Source organism: Zeugodacus cucurbitae, chromosome 6 (genome assembly GCF_028554725.1).
Source record: "Zeugodacus cucurbitae isolate PBARC_wt_2022May chromosome 6, idZeuCucr1.2, whole genome shotgun sequence".
In the NCBI taxonomy this organism is placed as follows: Eukaryota; Metazoa; Arthropoda; class Insecta; order Diptera; family Tephritidae; genus Zeugodacus; species Zeugodacus cucurbitae.
This window is the reverse complement of record NC_071671.1, coordinates 24469406-24496973: the sequence shown is the minus strand read 5'-3', so window position 1 is coordinate 24496973 and position 27568 is coordinate 24469406. Positions and strand designations below refer to the sequence as shown.

The 27568-nt window shown below is 34.9% G+C and overlaps 1 protein-coding gene across 16 annotated transcripts in view; it reads right to left on the bottom strand.

Annotated features, from left to right (window-relative positions):
* The window catches only part of LOC105210691 (heterogeneous nuclear ribonucleoprotein L), a 216598-nt gene that overhangs the window by 95398 nt on the left and 93632 nt on the right, over nucleotides 1–27568 (bottom strand). For all 16 annotated transcript variants that reach the window (XM_029039344.2, XM_029039342.2, XM_029039343.2 and 13 more), the window contains 2 exons: nucleotides 5593–5775; nucleotides 4866–4929 (listed from right to left, as the gene is read on the bottom strand). In XM_029039344.2, the coding sequence (XP_028895177.1) occupies nucleotides 4866–4929; nucleotides 5593–5775 (247 nt within the window). The remainder of the gene's footprint in view (nucleotides 1–4865; nucleotides 4930–5592; nucleotides 5776–27568) is intronic.

The window sequence follows — 27568 nt, the reverse complement described above, 5'->3', positions numbered from 1 at the left end:
AAAATCGAAGCGCGGAGCAGGAAGCTCCTCACAGGCGTTAGTTGTGGGCGTTTTTGGCCACAAAGTAAATGGAAAATGTGTGGCAAATAAAATGCTGCTGTTGTATTTGTTGTTTTAGTTCATGTTTGCGTTGTTGCGGTTGGCGGCGGCGCTGATGTTGCAGGCAGGCACATTAGTGAATTGTTGACACTAATGGCCACATTCACACATTTATCGCTTTAATAAAAATTAAAATTTGCGACATTACACACATACATACATACATACAGTATATTAGATATTAATATGTACACACATGTACATATGTATGGTTGTGTGGCACGTTCGTTTGGCGGAAATTATATTCGTTTTAATTACGTTTTTTTGTTTTACTTTGGCAAATAAAGTCGACAAAGTAATCATAAGCGGAAGTAAGTCGTTGACTGTTTTTATAGCCAATTTTGGGTATATAGGCCATGTACAGTTAGAGTAATGTATAACAATAAAGTTAATAATTATAGTTGCTTCCTTTACGCATATATACGATTAACCGGAAATTCAATCAAGTCCTAAATTCTCTAAATATGTTGGTATTTGGGGGTTAGCGTAATGATTGGACCAAATTCATCAAATTTTTCCACCTAACTATAGTATATCACTCACTTTTGCTGAGATACATATCAGACATTTTAACAAATATATACGGTATGAAACCCACCGAAAGTTTGGAAATCCTTATATTGTGTATATTAGCGATTTGGCGAATATTGACCCGATTTTATACAGTTTTGGTACCAGACTGCATTATAGTCATGAAAATATATATACCTAATTTCTTTGAAATATCATATTTGTGGCTTAAGGTCAACCAGATGTCTGAAGATCTTTATAACTATTATTAGGTATATGGGGGCTATGGTAGCACATGGACTAATTTCATTAATTTTTAGCATCAAACAACAGTATTTCCAGAGAAACATGCTCACTTATTTTCTCTAAGATATCCGACCAAATAACCGATATTTTCAGTATAAAGACAAACATGGGTGCAAGTTAGATATTAGTATTCGAAAACTCATAGCGAAAATGGGATAATCTGTGGAAATGTTTCGGATTGAACCGAGGAGTTCCAGTCAAAGTAGACAATGCACAGTGGTTCCGCCATAGGCCAAAAATCAAAAAATCCATCTCACGATTTTTCGACAAAATGTATACCGCTGGCCTCTAAATTGTCCACACTTCCTATTTGCAAACCGGGTTTTCCTAAAAATCTAACGGTATTTTCTAAAAATAGAGTTAAATGCATGAACAACCGGATTTTTTTAAAGCACATCAGATTTTTTTTTAATTTCGCAGAAACAAAGGACTTCCATTTGTTCTGGTAATTGTTCAGGTTAACGAATCAAGATTATTTTTAATGGATTTCGAAGCTAAAGGTATTTACTTTAACTTGTGAAATTAATTAAGACAAACGTGATTTATATTTTTTGTGAAATTAGTGTTTTATATCACCTATATTTTTTTGGATCTTTTTTCTGCGTCTTCAATGTGTTTACATAAAGTTTTAATTGTGTTCCCCCGCGATCCCCCTTTAATTGTATTTTATATAGTATTTAGAAGAGTCTTAAGGTAATAAAAGTGCTAAAGTTGGGTGCGGAAAGTTGCAGATGTATTTGCAATCGTCAAAATAATAATGGCCTTTGAATTAACTATTTTCAAGTTCAAACTCATCATAATTGGGCTAAGGAAGCTTGGAAAGAAGGATAAATCGTCTTTATTGCAATCTGTGTACGGTTTACTAGAGGATACATTATAAGTTTTTGTTCTAATTATGATGGCTGTTGAATGGCAGTGAAAAAATTAACTGTACTAAATTGGTTTATAATTTGCTTTTTCCCTACATTAATTTTTTATATGATATTATTCTTATAGGTGGAATATGGGGGTTGGATGGGGAAACTATAACGATAAAACATGTTCAGCTTTTTTCTCGCTTTCTTAACTTTTTTTCCAAAGCCTTACTGAAAGTTTTGACGCTCCAACCATGGCCATGAGAAATATTTTTGCACATCATTGCCATATAATAGCAATTACTGTTCTATGGGAGCTATAGGACCTAGTAGTCCGATGGGGCCAATTTTTTAAATATATATTTAAAATATTTTTCTAGATTTTTGGTGAAAATTCCATAGCGATATCTCAATGGGAAGTATTTATGACCGCGCCTTCATACAAGCTGAACCACTGTGCAATGGATCTCTTATTAAATCAGTTTAAATCATACTCCAATACTCTCTAATAGAATATTTTTTTCGGCATATTGACAATCACTCTGACCGCTCCCATTTCACACAAAATAAAATGTAATCACTTAACCTCAATCTATAATTTCCCCCAAAAATATTACCCTGGCCTTAATGTGTCTTCTCAGCCCAAAAACTGATTTGTTCAGCCATTAAATAACTGGTTTTCAGCAATTTACCCTTAAATTTGAACTATTTACATGGAAATATGTATGTGTCAAACACCTAATTGTTGCTGTTGTTAAGTCAGAGTTCAATATCGTAAAAGTGACGTTTGTATTGTATTGCAAGTGTCTAATTATTGTTAACAACTACACAATTTTGTTGTTGTTGCAGTCACACTAGATTTATGACAATGTGAACGCTTTTGTTTCAATGAGTTATTAAGCTTCTTTGTTCTATGGCAATATTTTTCAGGGATCTTTGACAAAAGTGTTTATTATTGTTGGTGTTAACAAAGAGTTGTTGTTTTCCTTTGCGTATTGGCCTTTTGTGTTTTTTGCAAATATTTTGTTTATATATGCTTATATAGACATAAATATAAATCATTGATAAGGACGCTTTGTTGTTTATCTGTGTGCAAATCTAGTTAAAACTTTTGTTGGATATACCTTTTATTCAAATAAATATTTGTTATGAGATAATTAAGTTTCTGTTTATTGTAAAGAAATGTTTAAGTATACTTTTAAGCGCATTTTCGCTTCAATAATTAATAGTGAATTATAAAAAAATTAAGGCGAAGTGATGTTTTTCAATATTTTCAATATTTTCAAAGAATAATATTTTAATATTTTAAGTTTTAAGAATTTTTTTAATTAAGAAAAGCATGAGTAATTTTTGATTTTGAATTTTTTTTTTTCGAATTTGCAAAAAAAAAATTGAATTCTCAGTTTTTTTTTTGAAAGTTTAAAATTAATTTCTGGAATTAATTTAAAAAATGAATTATTATTTTTTAACTAAAAGCAAGTAGATTTATATTTATTATTTTTCGATTTTCAAATAGTATTTGAACATTTTTAAAATTGGTTTTCTTAACTTTATTTAAAAAAAAAAAAATTTTTTTCGCAATATAATATATATTTTTATTAAATAAAATATTAAAAAAAAAACAGTTTTAAGAAGCGTTAAAACTTGAAAAAGCGCTCCTAATGTGTCTGAAAGTATATTCCCGAATATCCTTTATTTAAGTGATATAAGCAAGTATATAGTATAAAAGATAGCCTTCTTTCCCAATGTCCAATGGTGCATGCGATTGTATTTGTATCGGCTTATTTCAATAATTGTTTATGCATTTGTGTGTGTTGTGTTAGTGTGTTTTACGCAAAAACAGCAACAAAAACGAATCGAAAATATTTTTTCAAATCCAAAAATAATTTGAAACATCTACTGAATTAACAACGAAATCTATTTACCAGCGTTGAGAGTTTGTATATAGTGAGAAGGTGTGTAGAAGTATGTGTGATAGTGTTTTTGTACGTGTGTGTATTGATAAGCAAGTGTAAGGGAAACGTGTGTTGGTAGTGAAGAAGGTCATTAGATGAAATTGCAGCAAATCAAGCAAGAGTTTTTTATTTAATTTGTTGAAATTTTTATTGTATTAAATTTTATTTTATAATTTTAAAATGATTGCATTCTTTTTTCAATTATATTCGTTATTAATTTTTCAAATTGTTAAAATATTTTCTTTTATTTATTCATTTTTTTAATCATTTAATTTTTATTTTTACTTTTTAAATTCTATATTTTTTATTAATTCCAATTTTAAATTTTATTTTATAAATTGTAATACATATCAATTCAATTTTTTAATTTTGTTTTATTTTTTATAATTTTATTTATTTATTTTTAATTTTATTCTTAATTATTGTTTTAATATATATATACAGTAGTTTTCCGAAATAACGAATACATTAATTGTCAGGCCTGTTCGTTATATCGAATTTTTCGTTAATTCGAGTACTCACTTAGAGGTATGTTTTTCTATAAAAATTAGTTAAATATCCATAAATTGCAGTTTAATACATTATTTTATTAATTATTTGTTAAAAAATAAAAAAAACATAACAAAACAATTGAAATCCAATAAATTCTTCCAAAAGGGACCAATTCAGACACTTATACTTCTATTTTATGGTTTTTTATAAAATTCATAATTTTTTCAATTTGCACATTTCATTTTAATTTTTTCAAACCGAGTATTTACATATTTAGTATGTAAACCCCCGATGTTCGTTCTTTGAGGTACTCAATGTAACAAATTTGCTTGTTCGTTATAAGCAGTTTTCGTTAAAACGAATATTCGTTATTTCGGAAAACTACTATATATATATACATACTTTTTTTTCAATTTCCTTTTTTAATTTTTTTACTTACTATTTTTTTATGTTTGAAGTTTTACTTTTTTCATTAATTTTATTTAGTTTTTTATCACAATGTATTTTTTTCAGTTTTTGAATTGCTGCAGTTCCATTTATGGACTTCTTTCACTCGTCTGGCCAAGTCTGACTTCTTTAAATTTTCTATATTTAATAATTTTTGTGTAAAATTGTGTAAGCAATAGAAGAAATTTTTTATGAAACTTACCGGCGGTAAGTGTATAGTCCCAGCTGGTGTCTGGTTCATTTTTGTAAACATTCAATTTCTCTGGCTGCAATGTGAAGAGAAAATATGCAAAATTATAAATTTTTTATAACAAAACTCCGAAAAAAGCTTTGAGGAAATATTACAAAAAAATTTATTAAATAAGATGTATCATAATTTTTTTTTTTAGACAAACTGATTTTTTTCTATTATAAAAAATAAAATTAATAAAAAATAAAACGAAAAATACTTTTAAAATTGAAAAATTATTTCTTTAATACACTATTTGAATATTTGAATGCTTATGGATTTATTTATGAATAAATTAAATGTTAAATATTTTAAATAAAAATGTTTGATAAAAAGTGTGATTCAAAAATATATTTTTTTATTTTTATTATTAAAAATTAAAATTTATATATTTTTTATTTAAATATTTAAAAATACTTAATTTTCCTTTGTTAAATATATATAATTACAATAAAAAAAAATATTTAAAAATATTTAATTTTTTATAAAAAATGTATAAGATAATGTTATTTTTGTTTATGTTTTTAGTTTTTGTTTTATTTTTTTGCTTGTCATTCCTTTTTAAATTTCTAGTGCTTCTAATTTGTATTTTTTTCTTTTTTTTTTATTATTACTTTTGTTTCCTTTTCTTATACTTTTTTATACATATAAATGTATATTATTTTATTTGTAAATACAAATTTTTTTGACCACCACTCACCTTAGCATAGTCAATTTTCAAAGTGCAGCAGCCCGAATATATATCGGCACCATTTAAATTCTCACGTGCTCTTGTTGCCGCCTCAAGACTATCAAATTCCACCATAGCCTGCACGCCATTCTTCTTGAAAATGACAATGCGCAGCACCTGGCCATGGGGATGGCAGATTTTGTGCAAAACGTCCTGTAAGAAAAGCGAGAGAAATTTTGGAAAAATTAGAAAAAAATGTATATAAAAAACTTTTCGTTAAAATGATTTAAGTTAATTAAAATAATAATAAAGGTTTTCAATTATTATATATAAATATATTTATATATGTTTAACCCCTCTTGTTAACTGTTTTCCAGAATGTACATATTTAGTATGTAAATGTTGGTCCACCACAGCGTATGAGTAACGTGCAGCTGATGAATCACTACAGAATCATTTTTAAAGAAGATTAAACTAATGTTTCTACAAAAATTATATATTTTAATTATTTTTAAGCGTAGAAATATTAACAATTTTATTTTATTTTGTTTTTGTTTTTTTGCTTAATTTAGAAGGATCTTTATATTTTGAGAACATTTTATTAAAATATTTCTTGAAATAAATTTCTTAAAATCCAGAAAATTGTCGATTTAAAGTTCTCCAATGTCTTACAATAATTCGAGATCAAAATTTTTTTCACACAGATCCATCATTTCACTCCACTTCGTTAATATCCTTCCTTCATTCCTTCAACATTTTAATGTTTAAAGCCTCAAACTGTCATTAAAATATTAAGCACAACAACAACAAAATCACAACCTGCGCCACCAAAATAATTTCCTTTGTCCATTTCTGACAACTTCCCCTCATCAGTATTGAGGTTTCTTCAAGCATTTTCTTAAAATGTAGCATATACACAGGCGCCCGAAGAGACAAAGCGTTACAAAACGCTATAAATATTTCGGCAACACTGCTGGCCATCATCAAAAGTGCATTAGTGCAGAGCAGCAGCGAAGAAAAATTGTTGTGGATGCAGAAAAGCACAACAACAACAAATTATGCAAGGAAGTCGACGGCGTTGAAGGCAGCAGCTGCCGCGCAATGGACGCTGTCATTTTACAAGAAATTTAATAAATATGATATAATACCCGAGCGCAGTAAGCACTCGGTCACAAGGAAATGGCGACCAGAGAAGTGGGTGTAGAAAGCGAGAAAAGCAACCGAGAAGACACTTTAATGCGCGGCAAGGCGAGGAGTTGCACTGCTTTTTGTACATACAAAATAAATGCATGGTTATTGTGCCGTCACAGTCACAGGCGTTACACTCTCCGCAATTGCAAGTAATTTTGTGTGAAAACAACAACAAAAATACATGTATCTACGAAGAGAACGAATAAAATTGCTGTAAGTATGTAAAAGTAAAGGACAACAATCAACAAAGTTTCAGCATTTGCGAACAAGTAGTAAAGCAAAGTAGTGAAGTAAACACAGTGGCAGCAGTTAAGTATTTATAACTTTTTTCTACTTAACGGTACTTTGTGTTTTTGTTGCTTCTCGTGTCATAAAACTGTTTGTGAGTCTATTAAAAATGAATGAAATGTCACAAATCGTCGGAGCAGGTATCACTTTTAAAGTAATTGAGGTAGCATGGATGAGCGCTAGCAAGAAAATATATAGTAGATACATTAGGATGGTGCTTAAAAAATCCGAATTAGTAATTTGGAAAATATAATAAATTTGTGTACATATTGAAGGCGGTTAGCGTACATTAATACTTAAAAATTCTCATTATGGATTTAAAGCGTTACAAGATATTTTTGTACGTATTCGAGACGGTTAAAATATAAAAAGGGAGTACTAGAGGGATCTAAAATGTAGTATATTCACTAAGGTGGTCCTTAATCTGATCAATGGTTTATGGCATCACAAGAGATTTTCAGTCCGAGTTGAGACGGCTAGGATGCTAAAAGCGTGTAGTGAAGTACTATAAAATGTAATAACTGCATTAAGGTGGTCCTTAAAAAAGTAGGAGACGGCCAGAATGCTAAGAGCGAAAAAAATCAAATTTGTGTTAATATGCCTTTACCTTGTGCCTATTTTTATCTCCTATTATCATTTTCTATTTGCAACCACATTACCGTTATAGTCACATAAAAACAGCAATCAATCACAACGCTCCTTTTTAAATTTTTTATTGCGCTTTTTAGAGTCGTTTAACCGCGGCGAAGGAGTGTCAGTGGCAGAAATTATTTGAAAGATATGCATTTTTGCAATGCTTTTGTACAATTTCACTGAATGATTACCGCGAAGGTAAGTGGATATGTAATCATTCTAAATGCAACTAAATTTAGTGTTGTTCCATTGACCAGTAAAGGATATATAGATTAAAAATGCACTGAGCTCAAAGGAGTAACTAAAAATAAGTGGATGGAACCAAAAGCACTCCACAAACTGAAATAAAAAGTTGTAACCTAGGATTTTGATATCAAAAAAGTGCCTTTTCCATTCATTAACCTTTTGAGAATTACAAGAGCAAAAAAATCTAACGTACTAAAAATTAGTAAATCTTGAAAATATTTCTTTAAAATACGTGATATATCTTAAGAAATTGTTGAAGATTTGATAGAAACTTTTGTACAGAGGTAATCGATTCCTGTTGGTGTCATTTCAAAATCCAAATTTATATGAGATCATAAAAAACATATCGGTTAGGTAGAAATTTTGGAATCTATAGTTCTAGCCTGAAGTGAAAGAACTGAAAGGATCGAGAAATGAGGGTAAAACACAGCTAATAAGTTTCACTTCTTCGAAACCATGAGTAGGAGCTTAATGTTCTGGACTCTCTTTTCTACTACTCTAAATGTTGAAATAGTTGATTATTGAAGTTTCTTCGCCCAGCTAGTTGACCATTGCTTCAATTTTTTTATATATTTCTTTTTATTATATTTTTTTATGCTTATGAGAAGTCAACATTAAAAGGGTACTACCGACTCGGTCCAAATGACTAATTTTGGGTTACGCGTCCCTTCAGCTCTCTATGATTGGGTTCAAGCCAAGTTTATATTCTAAAAATCCTACCAAATTTTCTGATTTTCCAACACCCAAGAAGCTAACTTATTGCCACTTTGAATAAATTGTCACAAAACACCAGCTGCCACTAAAAACGTTGCTTGCAACAAAATGTTGCATAACTTCGGAGACACATATTTAGCACAATTCCCAGGACAGGGACAGACGACACATATACACTACGCACCAAATAGAGATTTCAACTGCGATTTTCTTGCGACCAAAACTAACGGTATATACACAACTGTTGACATGCTGCACGAATTCCAAAACTGCCACGAAACTTATGCAATCGCAAAAACTTCAAATTGTAAAGAAAAAATATAATTCCAGCAACAACAAAGAGTTATGGTTGGACATTTATCGGATGAAGACGGTAAAGGGGAGACCATTTGACTGCGGTTGACGTAACGTACTTGCAACAGTGCGGCAAGAAAGCAAACGTGGAGGTGAGGGCAGAGATGGGAGGCATTAAAGACATTAAGTAAAACCAAATGGCTGGACAATGCATGGAAATTGCCAACTGCAGCAGACGCTGAGCGACGAAGCGGCACAACAACAACAGAAAGCCGCAAAATGAGCAACGCGCGCACTGTGTGGCAAGCAGTTTTAATGAACGAATTGATGTGGTGTTGCAGCATGCAAGAGAAGAAAAATTGAAAACAATCAAAAATGGTAAACTACGTGCTGGCAACCCCGCTGACAATTTAAAGCGTCAGACCGTTGGAAGCTCCAGATCTCGGGAGCTGGACGTGGAGCAACCGCAAAATGACGGCGTGTCAGAAGGCGCTACGCAGTTGAGTTGCATTTAACAGCTAACGGCCACAGGGCCAGCAACAGTAAGAGCAACCACAAATTCAACAAACGGACAACAAAAGCAGCGCACAGAAGAGCGGAGGAGCGCAGCGAATTTGCGGCAAACAAGTGAACAGCGCAACAAAAGTGTGGCAACAAAATGCATTAATAACTGTTTAAGTCGCCAGCATAAATCAGTGCAGTGCAGCGCGCATATCACTGAACTACCGCAAACTACAACAATACATGTGCAACAACAACAACAATAACGATGGCGCATAACTAAAGTAGCGAAACAACAGCTGCAAGTACATGGAAAACAAACAAGCGGCGTGAGAAAGTGTTTTTGTTGTTGTTGTTACTTTACTGTGCATTTTGATTTGTGGAGCCATCAGGCTTATGTACATACATGCATATAGTATACTTAAGTGTAGCAAAATGATATTGCTGCTGAGCTCATAAGACGCAGGGGCGGAGTAACATTGCTTACGACTTCAGTTAACGGTTTACGGACGAGAGTTATGCAGTAGAAGAATACACATTTGAAAGATTTGGTATACATAGTTGATATAGCTTTGCTGTAGTCAGGGTGACAGGTGTTGGAGGAATTTAGCACAGCTTTGCTTTTCTATAGTTCTTTGGATATGCGCTTAATTGAGTACCAGAAATGGACTAAAAGCCTTAGAATGGCTAAGCTTGCAACTACATAACAGCCTTTTGAGAGCTGAATAAAGCGCCGAAAATCGAAAGTTCTTCGAAAGATTGGTATGAAAGCTTCCGAAGTATTTCGGAGTTTCCGAGAAATCTGGTGCATAGGCTGGACTGAACATAAGAGGTAATTAAACGAATCGCCTTGAGATCAAGCTTCGAAATCTCATATTTAAATTTCGATGAAGAGAGTGTAAATAAAAACTATTTGATGCTCGATTATTTATTATATCTATAATGACAGTATACAGTATCAAAATTCGGTTTTAGAAGATTTTGAAACTACAAAGTTCAGTAACCAAAGCATGATCATCGATTTGGACTAATATCTCTATCTGAAGATGTCCCGATCGATGACCCCGACATTTCTTCTTGAAGAACATTTAAATCCTGTAATTCTATGTTTACCAATACAGATACTGAGGTTAATGAACTCGAAATCGCTGAAAGCCAATCAGCTTCGCTGGAGACCAAACAAGGAACGGTTTGTAGATGTGCTTATCTTTTAACACTAAAAAGAGTATCTACGTTTTCAGCGCTCGACTTTTGAAGATCTCTACCAAACTCAAACCCTCATCGAAGATAAATTAGATATCGGAGGATTCGATGGAGAAACTGTACCAAATATTTCGACCTTCGGAAAGAAAAATGTCAATTTGGAAGCTGTCTCAAACATTTCGTACTGCAGAGGAAAAAATATCGATTATAGAACGCATTTAACCATCACTAAAAGATTGCAATGATAAAGACAGCCTCCACAAACTTTCTTCCAAAGAAACTAAGAATACGCGATACTGTCAAACCATTTCTTTGACAGCATTCGAGACAAAATAAATTGGCGAAATAAAAAAGGAATACAAAACAACAAATCAAAAAGCAAACGCAGGACAACGTAGCAGCCGCATGAAAAAAGCAACAGCGCAGCAAGAAGTTAACAAAAGACTGACGTTTCTTGTCATTATACCAGCTACCAGTTTTACTGAACTAACTAACAAACTAATGGACACTGTCTTACACAGACACCTCGCTGAACCAACTTGTTGGTTTCGGAGTTGGACAGCGAGCCGCGCGGCAAAGGGCAGGCGCTAACGTAATCATTAGCAGTTGGAAACTGTAGCAAAAAGACAGGTGAGCACACCATCGCTAAGTTAGCGAAAGCAAAGGAAGAAGACCAGCTAATAGGGGAGCGAAGAACACAAAAAAGTGGGTCAATCTTCTTACGCCACACGAAACACTGCAAGTTTCTTTGCTACTTTGGCATTACATTACACACATTACAGGGATAATAAGTAAGTGTGTCTTGCAATTTAAAGACAACAGCAACAAAAATAATAGTGTTGCAGAAAAATTTCACAACACTGCAGACAACAAAAGACAGCGGAAAGGTTAGAATTACATGCATTCTGTTATGCAACAACAAATAAACACAAGGAGAGCGTTCAAGAAAACAGCGTTAAAAAAATAATAATAAAGTATCTTTAAAAACGATGCAGTAAATTACTGTCATTTGTTATGCTTTTGTAATGCAGACAAACACACGTAGACGCACCCGAGCACACGCACACATACACATCGCTGACTTCTGTTAACTGCAGTTAATGAGTAGCCGTAATTAGTATGGAGAGGAAGTTGCGATGCTCACTAATGAGGATAAAGTGCATTGAAGGATGATGATGTTGAACGCAGTGAAGTTGCAATTCAACGTTAAAAGTTGAGAAGGATAAGAAAGAAAGACGAGGGGGAAGAAAGTGCAGTGTAGGTATCTTAAAGATGATTAAAGCGCAGCGGGTGAATATTTTTATTGCAATTTAATAAATTTTTTGAACGGATCAGTGTTCCCAAAAGATTTTTGATAACAAGAAATCTTCCAGATTCATTAAATTGGAACAAAATCTTTTGAACACCCAATGAAGACTCTTTTACAGATAATAATTAGCAGTTAGTTATATCCTCACAGTACAGCAGATGTAGATATCAACGCAGATTATATTATCCTGTGCTCTCTCTCTCTCTTTTTCTCTGTTCCCATATCTTTCTCTCTCACTCTATGTTGCTATTTCTTTCTTTATCTCTTTATTTTTCTCTATGTTCCTATACTTATTATTATTATTGTCTTACTCTCTCACTCTATGTTTTTTTTCTTTCTCTCTCTCTCTCTAGGTTCCTATCTATTTATTTGTCTGTCTATTTCTTTGTCTTCCTGTTTCTTTAACTCTCTCATGTTCTTATGTCTTCATCTGTCTCTCTTTGTTCCTGTTTCTTTCACTTTCTTTCTCTATGTTGCCATCTCTTTTTCTCCCTCTTTCACTTTGCCTGTTACCATCTCTTTATCTCTCTCTCTACGTCCCTATACATTTCTCTCACTCTCCGTTTTCTGTTAGACAAATTATCAAAGAGATTCTGTAAAATTTCACCTCAGAATTTATTCGAAAAGTATTCCTCGGATTATAGAATTCCAACCAGACACCTAATTATAAGTGTTAAATTAACTTTTCGACCTCAAAAATGTCACTGCTCTCTCATTACTCGATTTCGGAAGTATGGTAGATATAAGAGAGAGAAATATACATCCAGAAATCTATCTTTAACTGCAACAGAACTTCTTAAGACTAAAAATTATTTAACCAAAGGCGGCTTTAGTCAAAGACAACAGACAGCTTGGGACCCTAAAAACTTTGTGAAAATAAATTCTTATTCTAACCTAAAATTTAAGAAATAAGAAGCAAACGAAACAAACTCCCACAAATTTTCAACAACAATAAAATATTAATTTAATTTGACAATTTTCCCGAACTCAAAAACCTAACCAAAAATTTATTTCCACCGTCCATAATTTGTTGTCAACTAAAGCCGAGAGGAAAGTAGCACAACAACAACAGCAGTAACTTACATAAATGATGTAGAAACAAAATTGTAAGCAATTTGCAAACAATCTTATCTGTTATGCAATATACCATAGACTACTTGCAACTTAAACACACGCTTCCCTCTCGCTCGCTCTTGCTCTATCTCTGCCGCACACTCCTGGGTGCTTATGTAATACCTGAGACTTAAGCATTTGACAAATTGCAGTTACCGAAAACTGAAATCGCCTGAAAACGACTCGAGAACGGTTGACTTTAAACAAGTGCAATTGTAGAGAGGGCGAGAGAGAGAGATAAGGGAGGAGGAGAAAGAGAGCGCAATAGAGTAGGCGTGTGTCTTAGGGGACCACTGCACATTTATTTGCAGCCATAAAACTAACTCGCCTGCATACCGTCACCTATATTCTAGTAAGACTGTTGTAGAGCAACATTCTTTCGCGCTTCAAACTCATGGGACGTGTCTTACAGCGACCAAATGACTCCAATTGCATTGTAGCCCACTCATGTGCGGCACTTCTTGTAAATGCTAAACACATTTAAAAACAATGTGACCATGGTACGGCACGTAGACACCACCAGACCAGGGCAGTAGATACCACTATTCTTATTGTATATACTCTGTGAAGTGAAATGAAAATGAAAAACAGCGATTCATGCTCGGTGTATTGTGGAGTAAAACCATGAGTTGCAAGTATGAAAAAATACAACAACAACATACAAAAATGATGAGCACAACAAAGTGTAATAAAAGTACAAGAAAGAAGCAGCAGAAATTGTAATAACAACAGTGAAACATTTTTATAAGTGGAAAGTAAGTGTAAACAAAGTTAGTCAAGCCAATAAAAGTAGAATTCCAAGGAGGAATATATGTAAGTATGATTGTAAGTCAGACTTATGGAAAGTAGACAAAGAGCAGCAAGTATATGTATCAGTGGATCAGCAAAATCTGCACCAGAGAGAGAGAATCCTCGCTATTAGTTAGATACCTGTCTAGTATACTTAGTAAGTTCCCATTTATAACAGATAATACAGATTTTCGTAACGGGGTAGAATTAAATATTAATTCAGCTCTCAATATTGCTAAAAAATAGATACCAACCAGCTGAGTTGTGACGCCTGATAAAGGGAGATTTCAGATTTCCAATCTAGTACCTCTAAATTTTACACAGTCACAGTGAAGTACCTTCTGAAGGTCATTTTTAGAGTAATGAAGCCAAAACTTTTTACATTTTTAAGGAAGTTAATCATTTTGTAAGACAAACCATTTTATAAGAGAATCTTGGAAAGCCCTTCATTTAGACTGTTGATAAAAAGTCGGGACTGAAAATAGATCGCAAGGTCCTAAGTATGATGGACGGCTGAGACGTTTCCAATAAGAGTAGACATAATATTTCTCGAATAATATTATAATATTTAAAACAAAAAAAAGTACGAAAGTTTTATATTTTTTTACACGTAATATATACATATGTAAGGTATTTCAAGGAAGTGTTGACTCCTTACTGCCACCGATGAAAAATTACTTAGGAAAACAAAAAAAAACTAGTTTCTTCCGATTTAACTTGCATGAAACAACTTTCAGGGCAATGTCACTCGAAAAAGTTTAGGTGAGAGTTATGTAACATACAAACTTAACACATACAGAAAATGTTTGCCTGAAGAAAATTTACCCAGAACTGTAATTTGTTTACTTTTGATGAAGCCAATTATAATTTAAAACAAAAACAAACGGAGCTTAGCGATGGAAAGTCGAGGTTCTTCAGGCTTTATTGTATAGGTTCCTCGTCGGATGGTCGAATGTGAGATGAGAGTAGCTGTTTTTTTATTTTCGGAAAAGCTGATTATTTTCGCAGGTCAGAAGTTCGGAGCGAAAACAAAGCGTTTGAGGACCCTGTTATGTGGATCTAGTTGGAGAACTCCCTAAATATAAGAGGATCAAATTGTTTAGAAAAAAATATTGTTCTAAAATATACTCGTCAAAGTAAGAAATAATTATTTATGCAACTAAGTAAATGCATGAGCAACTATGTTAAGCAGCAAGTAAAGGCACGTACATCTATGAGTACACGTAGGTAAATAAACTTTATAAGTAGGTGACTACAATCAATGACGGTATTGTTGTAGTAATTACGTACGTGAGTTGAAAGGGAAGTTTGGAAGACGCAGTCTAAGCAACAAAGAAAGAATAATCAAATGCGCCAAGAATATAAATAAAAATTAATGAGTGTTGGAGCAAGAAAAGAAGGGGAGAACACAAAGATAGCTACTGCTAGCGAAAAACTTGAGATGCAAGTGGAAAGTAAAAAAAAAATATTTGAAAAAAAACAAAATAAAAAAGAAGACAGTCGCGCGCTTTAAATGGCGGCAGCAATGCGGTAAAATGCACGTTGTGCGCATTAAAGCGTATTTACAAGACACCGCCGTACACACACGCTACTTATGCTTAGAGCTGTCTGCCAAGCCGAGAGCTCGTAAATAAAATTACGAAGAGTGTGAATGCAATAGAGCTAGCAAGATGGATTGTAAAGTGGTGAGCGGCTGTGCAATACCGCAAGACACTAGGCTAATTAAGTGAGCCAGTAAAAGGGAGAAGAAGAACACCCATACGCTGCTAAAGCCAATATGCTCTCCGCCGCCTAGGCAAGTGGTTAAATTTATAATAATTGTGTAATAAACTTAGCAGTAACTTGAAGGTTAAAAGCTCTACGCGAAGACGAGCGCAATTATCGAGCTTACCGAGATTCTACGTGAGTTCAACAGCTGCTAACTCAAGCGAACTCTAAACGCGCTGCGCCACGGCAAACGCATATAAAAAGTAAGTCTGTAAGTAGGAAGCGAAAAAAGGGCGCGATTTGGTGTAATTTGTAGAGGCAATAAATTACAAACTTATGGCATAAAAATGTGCTTGGTGTTGAATTATAAAATATCTCGCAAACTCTCGCGGAGTGAATATGGAGGAAGTGTATAATTAATGCCAATTTGTGCTAATGCAGTTTGAGTAAAGCGTTTCTACATCATTTTAAAAAGCTTTAAGAGCAGCAGAGCCGGATATTTCAGTTGGTTCTTCTTTTCCTTCCCAGGAAAAGCTCAGACTGATTTAGATTTTCTGCAGATTATACCTTTCTAGCAGACTGAAGACTATCTCCAGTTATATTTAAAATTTAATATCTAAGACTAACAGTATATCAGAATATCATCGAAGTTCGGGAAAGGGTATATACAAGAGAATGCTTTCTAAACATGTCTGTCTATAAATCCTGTTTCGGAAAAACCCAACTGAATTGAGCAAAGAAAACTACGAGCTTCAATCGTTTGCCGTAAGGAATGATAAGTTAAAGCAGAGACAGATCTCTCAGAAGTGACAAAATAATAAGTTCCGAAATGATCCGATTGTTTTTATTGACAGACAGTTCAAGTGTAATACTAAAAGCTTTGGACGCTTCACTACTAAAATATACTAGAAAGAGAGACTATGATTAGTTGCTACATTGAATTGAATTGATAGTAATCCGGCCGGATATTCGCATGTAATACCACTTTATTCAATAAATAATTTTGTAAAATATTACTTTCTAACAAAAGAGTAATCACAAAGCTCACACAAAATTACAGGTAAGTGCAATTTATCTACTCAACTTTGACCTTTCCTCCATATTATTGATACGTAACGGCAGTAGCAGTGCCACATTTCATGCGCTTGTTCGAGTATTTTAGTCTGGCTTGTCCAACAAAAAAATAGAGGTAACTAAAGCAAAAACTCAAACCTTCAACGAACAGTCTACCAAGTGTTACTGCATAGTCTCCGCCACTAACGATGTGAAAGGCAAATACAACAAACTTTTTATCGCACACCTGCCGTTCGACGAGATTATGATATGCAAACGAAGAGCACTACTTTTTACTTAGTTTGCAAGAAGTCAGTCCGGGCCCTGCGGCAGTTCGTTTGTCAATCGATACGAGTCTAATTCGGCCGCACAAGGTTTCGGCAGGGCAAAACCAAAGTCGCAAGAAATGTGTGTGTAATCGTTGCGGGAGAATCTGAGAAAACTTAACTGACAAATAAGTTAGTTGGTTGTTAGTTTTTGCTGCTCGAGTTCTCTACCAACTAGTAGAACCGATCGATTTCGCTTCAATTTCACAGTGGAATTCATGAATTTTGAATGCTTGCATAGGGAATGATTGTGTCAAAAAGAATAAGTGCATAAATAAACAAGAAAAAACCAACTTGAAAATTGCTGTGGCATGGTGTAAATGGTGAGAGGAGGGAAATGAAACGGCATTGTTACTGCACAATGCAACTGGAAATCAAATTTTCATTTCCTCTACGCTTCAGTGAACACACGAGTATTGGACGAGTGAGTGAGTGGTCGTTAGTTTTGTGGTTTGACTGAAACTCAAACTTGTTCTATCCTTCAAATGTATCCACTGGTTTTATTGATATAATCAGCATTTTTTTACTTGAATATACTCTGTTGGCTTTCGTTATCGTTTATCTTTCTTTTACAAACTATTTCTTGATCTACTTTTTGTTGAGTTAGTTGGACACTTGTATTCTAGAGTTCATGGCAGACCGATAAAGGGGCTGACTGAAGAGGAAATTACGAATGCTGTTAATGAAAGCTTATGCCATAGCTAAGGCCGAACTGCGTTTTAATGTCCAAGCTCCATAAAAACTGCAAGGGTTTTAGATCATCGTTCGTTCTGTGATGGACCCCAGAGCGACCCGTTATAATAAAAAGGGTAGTGGAAATAATAACGTTCCTACTCTAGATCTTTGAAAACAATGACCGCTCTATTGAACCCTTCCCTTCAAACGCAATTTGGAGATCGGATGCTATGTTTTGTACAAAGGTACCATTCCCAAGGAGCTACTTAAATATATGACTCGGTTTCGAATCATCCATCCGGTTACAGAAAATGACTAAGGATATAATCATCAGGTCAGCAGATTCGCGGTAATCTCGTCATTGAGGAATGCATTTGAATTGGATTGAAACCGGAGCTCCTAAGGGTTCCTGCGGCATAACAGCAGATTTATTGAAGGTCTTTAACTTCCACCCCAATATCTTTCTTTAACAGAAAATGATTAAGAGAGGCATTGTGACAAATGATTCCCTCCGTCACTATTTCGTTATATGAGGCTCAAGAAATCCAAGACTTGGCAAGCTTTAAGAGATGGAGAATGCTTGCAGTCTTCTTAAGAATTTTTCCGTGGATGGTCTACCGGGTGGCTTTTAGACCCAATTATGATTTTGGACTTAGCGTCCAAACTTTTTCTGTACAGTTCATGTTGACTTTTTCGTACTCTTGTACTATGTTCTTCCTGTAGGTTTATCACGATCTTTTTTCATACTCTTATTATTTTATCTTTCTATTACTCTGACTTTACACGCTAAATTATCCCTCGCCGCTCCATCCTCATCCACTACAATGCAATGCGGTCTGTCTTACAAATTCTTTACATTTTACAGCTACTGCGACTTCTAGATCTCGCTTGCAAATGCTACAATGCCTTCCATTTAACTGTATGGATGTACATATGTATGACAAAACGAATTCAACACTAATTCGATTTTTATTGTTAGCTTAGCGCGGTGTGAAACATGGGTACACCGCCGAGTCCGCACGCTGACGTCGCTGATTCTGCCACACAATTGAATTGTAATTTTTTCTCACTTTTGCCGTTGGCACTCAACGTCCGGTTTATTGGATTGCAATGCAAAAAAATGTGTCTCTGTCGATGTAAGTACAACGTCAGATGACTATGGCAGTTTACTTTGTAAGCGCACAGTCTTTCGGCGTTACAACTGTTACATGGACGGCCTTCGGCGGGTGTGTACACCTTCGAGCACTGTCGAATGCCATCTTTCCCTGCCTCCTTTTCCTTGCAGCCATGCACCAGGAGTTGGTGCTATCACAAACCGAAAAAGTTGCTCTTCGCTGGCCAACATATACCCACACCCTTGGTCCACTACTCAAAATAAATGTCACAATGGTTGCGGCGCTGCTGGTGCTGCTGCTTGCCACAAAATCGTGGTCGAAGTTTTTCGCTTCCATTGCACATTGCTGCTCTCGCTGCGCACTCTATGAATGCATTACTAATGGTTACGATAGCGCTTGTTGAGTTTGTTGTTGTTGTTGGTGAGCTGCGTTCGCCTCTTGGCAATGACAATGGTCACCAGCGCTACCATCGAACGAGTGTTGGATGTGAATGTTGCTATGTCATGCAATTGGATTTGAGTTTGCTCAGCAGCAATTCATTGCACGCTTTAAGTTTATTTCCGTTTCCGTATTTTGTGTTTTGGTTAATAAATGCCAGTGGCATGGAATAAAGTGGATAATAAAATGATGAATGTGTCAAATTAAAATGCGGTACCACAGCGTGTGACCGAATGGTGGAGGAAGAACGCGTGAAGGTTGTACAACGAGTTTGGCGAAAAATTTATGATGGATGGGTTAAAAGATGAAAATCGAAAAAACGACATACAACCGTTTATTAGTTAGTTATTGCAGTCTTCGATTCGACATTTTACTCCATCGTGTATACTGGTCTAAGTCAAATAAATTATATTTAACAACAATAACAGTGTTATTCAGTCGAATTTAATACAAGAGAAAATAAAAAGTTATTCTTCTTCTTCTTAACTGGCGTAGAAACCGCTTACGCGGTTATAGCCGAGTCCACAACAGTGCGCCACGCATCTCTCCTTTTGGCGGTTTGGCGCCAATTGGTAATACCAAGTGAAGACAGGTCCTTCTCCACCTGGTCCTTCCACCGGAGTGGAGGTCTCCCTCTTCCTCGGCTTCCACCAGCGGGTACTGCATCGAAAACTTTCAGAAAACTTCAAAAAGTTATTAATGTGGCATAATCTCGGTTTATTTTAACTGTATTTCACTATATGCAATTTCTACCAGTTCTTTTGTCTATTTGTAACTCTCCATGTTCGGGACAATAGCAGTCAACTTTTTATTATTTTATACCAGTCTATGATATTTATACCAGTTTTTTTCTCAGTTCAAAAATTTTGCATTTTTTGTGAATAGCCTGCACTTGATTATGCCTGTATATGGTATTTATACCAGTTTCAGTATTTATAGCAATTTATGCAAGTTTTTTCGATTATACAATCTCAAAGTTCTATTGAATCTTTTACCTAATTATACTAGTCTATGGTTTTTATACCAGCTTTTCTCTTTGGACTTAAATAAATCATCTAGGATATAAAGTAGAACTCTCATAACAGAAAACCCATAATTTTATAGCTTTCTGTGTCCGCTTTCTCAGAAACTTGAACGAATTTAAAACAGAATATTTTTTTTTAACTTAAGTACACTTCTAATTATCTTCACGTTTTCGTCGTCCGTACAGCTCTTTTGGCATACCAATTTCAAGAGTCACTCAAATGCGGCAGCATCTACACTTAAGTTTTTCTTAAAAAAAAATCCGAAACGGCAAGGTTGTGATGAAAAACTGCCGCAAAACACGACACGCTAAATGAAAATACACAATTATAGATACATATGTATATAACAATGCAACAACAAGGTGACTTTAAAGCAGAACAAAAAAGTCAATCAATATAGTCATGCTCTTAAATTGAGCGAAGAAAATTCTGTATGTATATATGTGTGTGCATAATATTTTCCGCTAATCACTCATAATTTCTGACTTTTTCCATTGTCATAAACACCGGTGCGCGTGAACCACTGGCTTGTTTGCTCTAATTCTGCTGACTCGCCTTGTAACTATATGTATATATGTACACCACTGCTCTTCCGTCATCTCTAATGCTACCCGTTTTTAATGGCATTGTGGGTTCTTAGAAATGAAGAAAACACTTAGTCAGCGCAGTCGAGCGGAGATGGCTAGCATAAGGCGAGCAGCAGCAGCGAACGGCTGATTCTTCCGCCCGTACGCCCTCTGCGCTGGCACTGACGTCGCTTGGCATTGTCATGTTTATGTCAAAAATGTAGTGTTGGCTTGCATTTGACAACTTAATGAATTTCTTTTTGCACCTCATTTCACATTTCCCCCACAAACTGGGTGAGCAGCGTACCACTATTGTTGTTGTTCTTACCATATTTTACTGATTCAGCGTGAAAGAAGGCAGAATAATGGTGTTGAAATGGATTTTAAGTTGTCCATCATTTGCAATTTTTTGACAAAAAAAATGAGTCAAGGTCATGAGTCCCGAAATTTCGGGATTATAAAATGACAGTCCCGAAAATGTATATATAGCTACAATGATTATATATAAAAATGGTTAGTCCCGAACGGATCACTTATGGAATGGATAAATTGAGTTGTAATCTCTTGAAACATATGGACCTTAACGGGATTCAGTATCAAACTCCGTTGTGCTTGAAGACTTACCAACAACACCAATACGACCCAGATTTATATTCAAGTAAGACTGATTCGGGAACTAATGCTCTCTTGCTAAAGACTTCACGACTGAGATGAACTAAAACGAATGGTTGGAAAAGGCTTGAAAACTGGATCCTCAGGGACAAGATAGTTGAGCTTGGTTACTGAAGAATATTCCGGAATGTTTTCTGAAGGGTCTCTATGAATTTCCGAAAAACCAAAACCGTTGGACTTCCTTAAAATATATACGCATCACGGAAGGATTGGTGAAGACTCAACGCTGGAGTAAACGATCCAGTCATAGAAAAAAGGTCAAAGGAAACCTTCCTGTCAGTGCAATACAATTTCAGCTCTTAATATTTTTCACATAATATGTCAAGGTTCCAACAAAACACGCAAACTACTTCAAGTTCTAATTATAAAAACTAAGTTAACGATAAGAAACGACAGCCTTCGAGCTCAAGGTGACTGAAAATAGTTGTGGCAACCCAAGAATGAACTATCAGCAAGCGTTTACAACCCAAATACTTGCTAGTTGGTAAAGTATATGGAGGTCATGAAAATATTTCACAAATATTTGCAATCAAGTAGAAAGTACTACAACCATCAACAACGACAAGCGAGCAACGAATAGCGTTACCAATAACTACTTTTAATCCGGTACCTGCCTATCCGAGCCTTTAACTAGTTGTAAGTCGCAGAGAGCGGCCTCTGCGCTATTATTATGTACCAAACATGTTTTGTGCACAACAACGCTCAACGAAGCGACACAAGTGGCTTTTAAAATCTATCGAAGATCTTCTATAGGCGAGAACAAAGGCCGCGGCGGTGGTGAGCGTATTTGACGCAAGCAACGCTAGGCAGCAGGAAGGAAGAAGGCGGCAGCTGAAGCGCTTAGTTGTTGTCACCTCTAAACTCAACTGCTTCGAAGCTTTCGTCGCTGGCTTATTTATTTCAGTGAGAGACAAACACACACACACATATATATATAATCATAGAGATATACAGGATATGTGCCGGCAGCGCAGGCACTCGTGATGTGACAAATCTATGCGCTAACAGTGGGTGTACACTTTTGTTGTTGTCGCCTCTCAAATGCAACACAAGACAATGGAAGTGCCAACAACACATACACGCTGCTTACAAGCGCTACAGTGCGATAAAAAGTTGAGTTATATTGTAATATTAGCCATTTGGAGGCAAGCAGGCAAAAAGCAAAAATGTGAACAGCTCGTTAAGGCTTCTAGTGTTTAATCTAGTGTGACTTATTGTTATTGTTATTGCTATTGTGATATTGTGTTGAATGTCAAGCACTTCTTCATACAAGTTGATCGCCTGCTTGTTATCAGTTTTTGCTGCTTGAGTGCAAAAATAAAAAAATAGTGACCAATAGAAAATAAATATTGAAAATTAAACAATTAAGAAAATTCAAAAAATGTATGTTATAAATTTTTATAAGTTTTTTTTAATAAAAAATTTTTCTATATTAAAATTTAATAATTTGAGTACTTCTTATACCCTAGCCAGCGAGACAAATTATTATATTTGGAATATGAGGGCTAAAGTAAGATTTAGTCGATTTCATTAGGAATAAGGGGGCTCGAGAAAGACCTAGACCGATTTAAATAGGAATATGGGGACTAGATTCAGGCCTCAACCGACTTCATTAGGAAAATGGGGTCTAGACCATGTGCTATACCTATTTCTTCACTATATTGTGGATAGAGGGAGGCAATTTAATGCGTCTGACTTTTTTGTCGTTTTTAATATAACCTTTGTATGGGAGGTGGGCGTGGTAATTAACCGATTTCACCCATTTTCATACTGAATAAGATACCAAAGGGAAATGTCTCTAAACAAAATTGTTGATATAATTTTAGTAGTTTTAATAAAAAAATATATCAGAATTCGATGCCACGCCCACTTTTCCAATAAAAAAAAACATTTATACAAAGAAGCCCTTGTCTGCACTCAGATCCTCTGTACTTTTCTCTTATATCTTAAGTTTGTATAGTTATAGCTTTTTATAACTTTGCGGTCATCGGTGTTTAGTGGGCGCGTCAATGTTCTATCTAATTTGAATAGATCTATTTTTTATAAAAATTATCCCTTGTACGGACAGAAAATCAACCGGATTTCAACTCTACTCGTCATCCTGATCATTTAGATATATATAACTGAACGAGTAAGATGTTCAATTTTAGATCTTACAAACCACCGTTATGTGAACTAAACTATTATACACTATGTCATATGTGACGCGAGTATCATATAGTCTATAATGTTAAATGACTACGCAGACAAAACAAATGGCTACAAAACTTGTAACGAATTTCTGTATTGTTGGCAACGCTGTAACACAAATCACTTGTTTACAAAAGGTGAGTAGTTGATAACACTTCATTGAAGAAGAAGAAGAAGAATAGTAAGAATATATTTATATATTTATATATACCCAACGTTGAGCACTTCATCAAGCAATATATGAGTGAGTATGAGTATGTTAGTAAACACATATGCCATAAATAGTAAGACGTGCTTAATAGCATAGAAAGTAATCTATAGATAAAACTTATACAGTTTCAATTTGTTGCCGTGTGAAATGCGCACAATGAAATTGAATGAAATTGGAGCAAAAACAAAAAAAAAAAAAGCGCGAAGTAACGAAATTGTGGCAATGTCGGTGATTAAATGGAGCGTGACACTGTTATAAACTGGAACGAATGAGGCGCTTGGATAAAATATAAGTGTGTGCAAGTGGCGCTGGGTGTGGTTGAGTGTGTGGGTATTGGTGCGTCAGAAATTGGCTGCAGCAGATACTGATGATTAATGTAAATATAATGCATTTGGATACACACTTACATGGATGGCTCATATATATATATACTATCCAGTTCACACGATTGTAATATTATGGCGTAACTATTACGAGGGTGGGTTGAATAAGTTTTGGAATAGAGGTTTACACTAGTAGAATAGTGGCTCAAAGTAAAGTTTTTGGCGATATTCAGCAAGAAATATATTATCATATACCCCCTATATACAATGAGGTTCTAAAAATATGGCCGTTATTTAGGGTGTGGGTGTGGTCTACAACCGATCTTAAGTCATTCTATCATAATTTGTCAGTTTTAAGTTAGACTGTTAGACATTTAGCGTCTGAATTGCTTAAAACCTACTATATCCTACAGTTTAGAATTATTTAGATAGAAGACCGGACGAAATTTTGTGTAATTCTCACTTATAATAAATAATCAGTGGACAGTGAAAATGATGACAATGTAAGCAATATACCATATGTTATAGTGTTCATACAACCGATTATTTAGATATAAGACTCAGGGCTTATAACTTTACTAAGTAAACAGACACTAGGCATGGAATTTCACACAATTATAATTTCTCATAAGTTGACATAACAGTGAAAATTATCAAAATCGGGACAATATAGGGTATAGTTCCCATACAAGCGATTGTTATGATATTAAACTCTGCATTATAACTCCACCAATTCAGCAGCTACGAATACGAAATCCTGCAGAATTTTTACCTATAAACAGTGGATAGTAAAAATTGTTAAAATGGGAACAATATAGGTTATAGCTCTCATACAACCGATTGTTCAGATTTGCGTTTTTCCGATATAACTCTTTCAAATAAGCAGTTGTGGTTAAGAAATTTTGTACATTATTTAATAATTATAAGTAGAAAGTCGACATTGAAAATTAACAAAATCGGTTAACTATAACATATAGCTGTCATACAATCGATTGCTCAGATTTGGATTTTTCTGATATAACTCCTACAAATAAGTTATTCTTCTGAAATTTTGTAAAATTTTCCATTTCTCAAAATAGAAAGTAGGTACTGAAAATTATGAAAATCGCCTAACTATAACATATAACGACCACACATCCATTTGTGCAGATTGCATACTTTTAGGGATGAAAATTATAAAAAAAAGTAATATGAAACTTGAATTCACTTTCATTACTAAAAAACATGAACCACAGCATCGCTGAAGACACCACACATCCCGTTATCATTATTTTTCATTTTGACTCCGCTTGAAAACCATTATAATTTCATAAAACTACACAACCTTGAATCACAATTACTAATAAATAAGTATACAGGCTACACTTTGCCATGGCTTATATATTATTTTGCCAGCACATGAATGTTGATGCGCTGAAAATATAGCGCACAGCTGCCACCAAATATGCGGCACATCAAGCAAGCTCACCTTACAGCGAAACCCACACTTTGCTTGGGCTGTAACGGTACTTGCTGCCTACTACCATACCGTTACTGCGGCATAAAATGTAATTTCGTTGTAGGTCGCGACCGCTATTTTATTTATGGCAATATTGCATTACACACGGCAGCCAACAGCAGGCTGTTGAAGGTGGGAGCAAAGGATATTAGCGGGAGCAAATTTAGTTATCACATTGAGGGCAGCGCAAAAGACATTAATGCCATAAACTGCGCGCTTACTAACTCACTATAGTTTACTCTCTCTCCCTCTCTCTCTCTCACAAATATTATTTTATGCAGGCTCAAGACCCACTCGACCGCACTTCAGCTCCAACATGATTTTGAAGCGCCACTTCCACCTTACAAGCGCATCCTTAGCACTCTAACGGTATATATGCTTATGCAATCATAAACGTAATACCCACTATAACGTTATGCCGCCTGTGGGCTGGTGGAATATTACCTTTTCTTCTACTGTGGGCTGCTGGAAAATTAAAAGATTAATTTTTAATGCATACATTTAGGCGTTTTAACAAGTTTCCGACCGCTTTAGAGCGCCACTGTGGCGTTGTTGTTGTTTTTATTGTATTGTCTGTGACTCATGCTATGTAAAATATTAACACAACAACAATTACCGCTGTTCAGTGTAACCAAAAGAAGAGTCGCTTCTTCCTGCCTTTGGGCATAACTCACAATGTCATGCATTTATTTATTTATCAAATCACTTATTTACTTTATGTGCTGCGAACCCAACTTTATTATAACTAATTTCATTTCAAATATATATGTAGGTGTAGTACATGCTTGTGTAGCTAATTAAAGTGGCTACAAACCGTGCTGCCACTTGAATTTCATATGAAAATATCTGAGCTTCACCTTGGATAGTAAATAACATACTTACCTACATACCTACATATCTACATATGTAAATATGTATGTATATAAGCACGTCTAACTTTCACTTAACTGTCAACGGCAAGACACTACTTGTTATTGTTGTTATTATTCCTTAGGGCTCAACACAAAACCAAATTTCACGCTTAAGCGCTTGTAATTAAAAGTTGTGTTGTTGTTTTTGTTGCTACTTTTTTTTGTTAATTATGTATGACAAAACAATGCGAGACAATGGCGCACTTGTAGCTACGAGGGACGCTACTTGAAGGGTAACACGAGCCGAACACATTATAGTTTTTTTTTTTTTGTTTCTTCGTGCGGTAAGATTCTTATGCGCCCGAATGTGGTTGCAACCGCCACTGAGGTGGTTGAAATAGATTGCTACATGTGATTTATGTATGTCTGGTTACTTATTTTGAGGTTAGGAGTAGAGATCTTCAAAGATTGCAACTATAATTGAGTTTGGGCGGACTATTTTGAAGGCTTTTATAATAAATTGTACTGCCTCAGCGTCTTTTAACATAGAAGAAGTGTAAGAGAGGCCTTGAAGCTTCTACGAGCTTTATAACTGCTGAAGAAGGTTTAGAGCGACCTAGAAGGCTGAGCAACAGGTCGAAGAAGAGGAACTGTGAAATGTATAAGTTCATGAAAGATATGGATGTCACAATATTTGTCCTCAGAAAATGAGGGTTCCGTAGAACACAACCTTCTCGGTTGATGAGTTTCTCACTCATCCAAGCAGCAGAGGAATAACTATTGCGGTTTATCTCTGAAGTTGGACACAATAGATGCATCCAATTGGTCTCAGATCAAACTGTAGGAAGGCTTCCGGATACGGAATGGTTTTGGTACACTTTTTGGAAAGCAATAACCTCATTGACAGTTAACGCTTGAAGGAGACCATTAGCAAGAGGTCCAAAAATAGTCGGTAAATTGCGAGCTTTAATTGTGAGCTGATTCTCTTCGAATTTTGACAGCTTGAACTGAACAGAATGCAAAGACACTGCTACATCTGTCTAAACTACGATCTATAGACGAAGTAAAAGTCCTG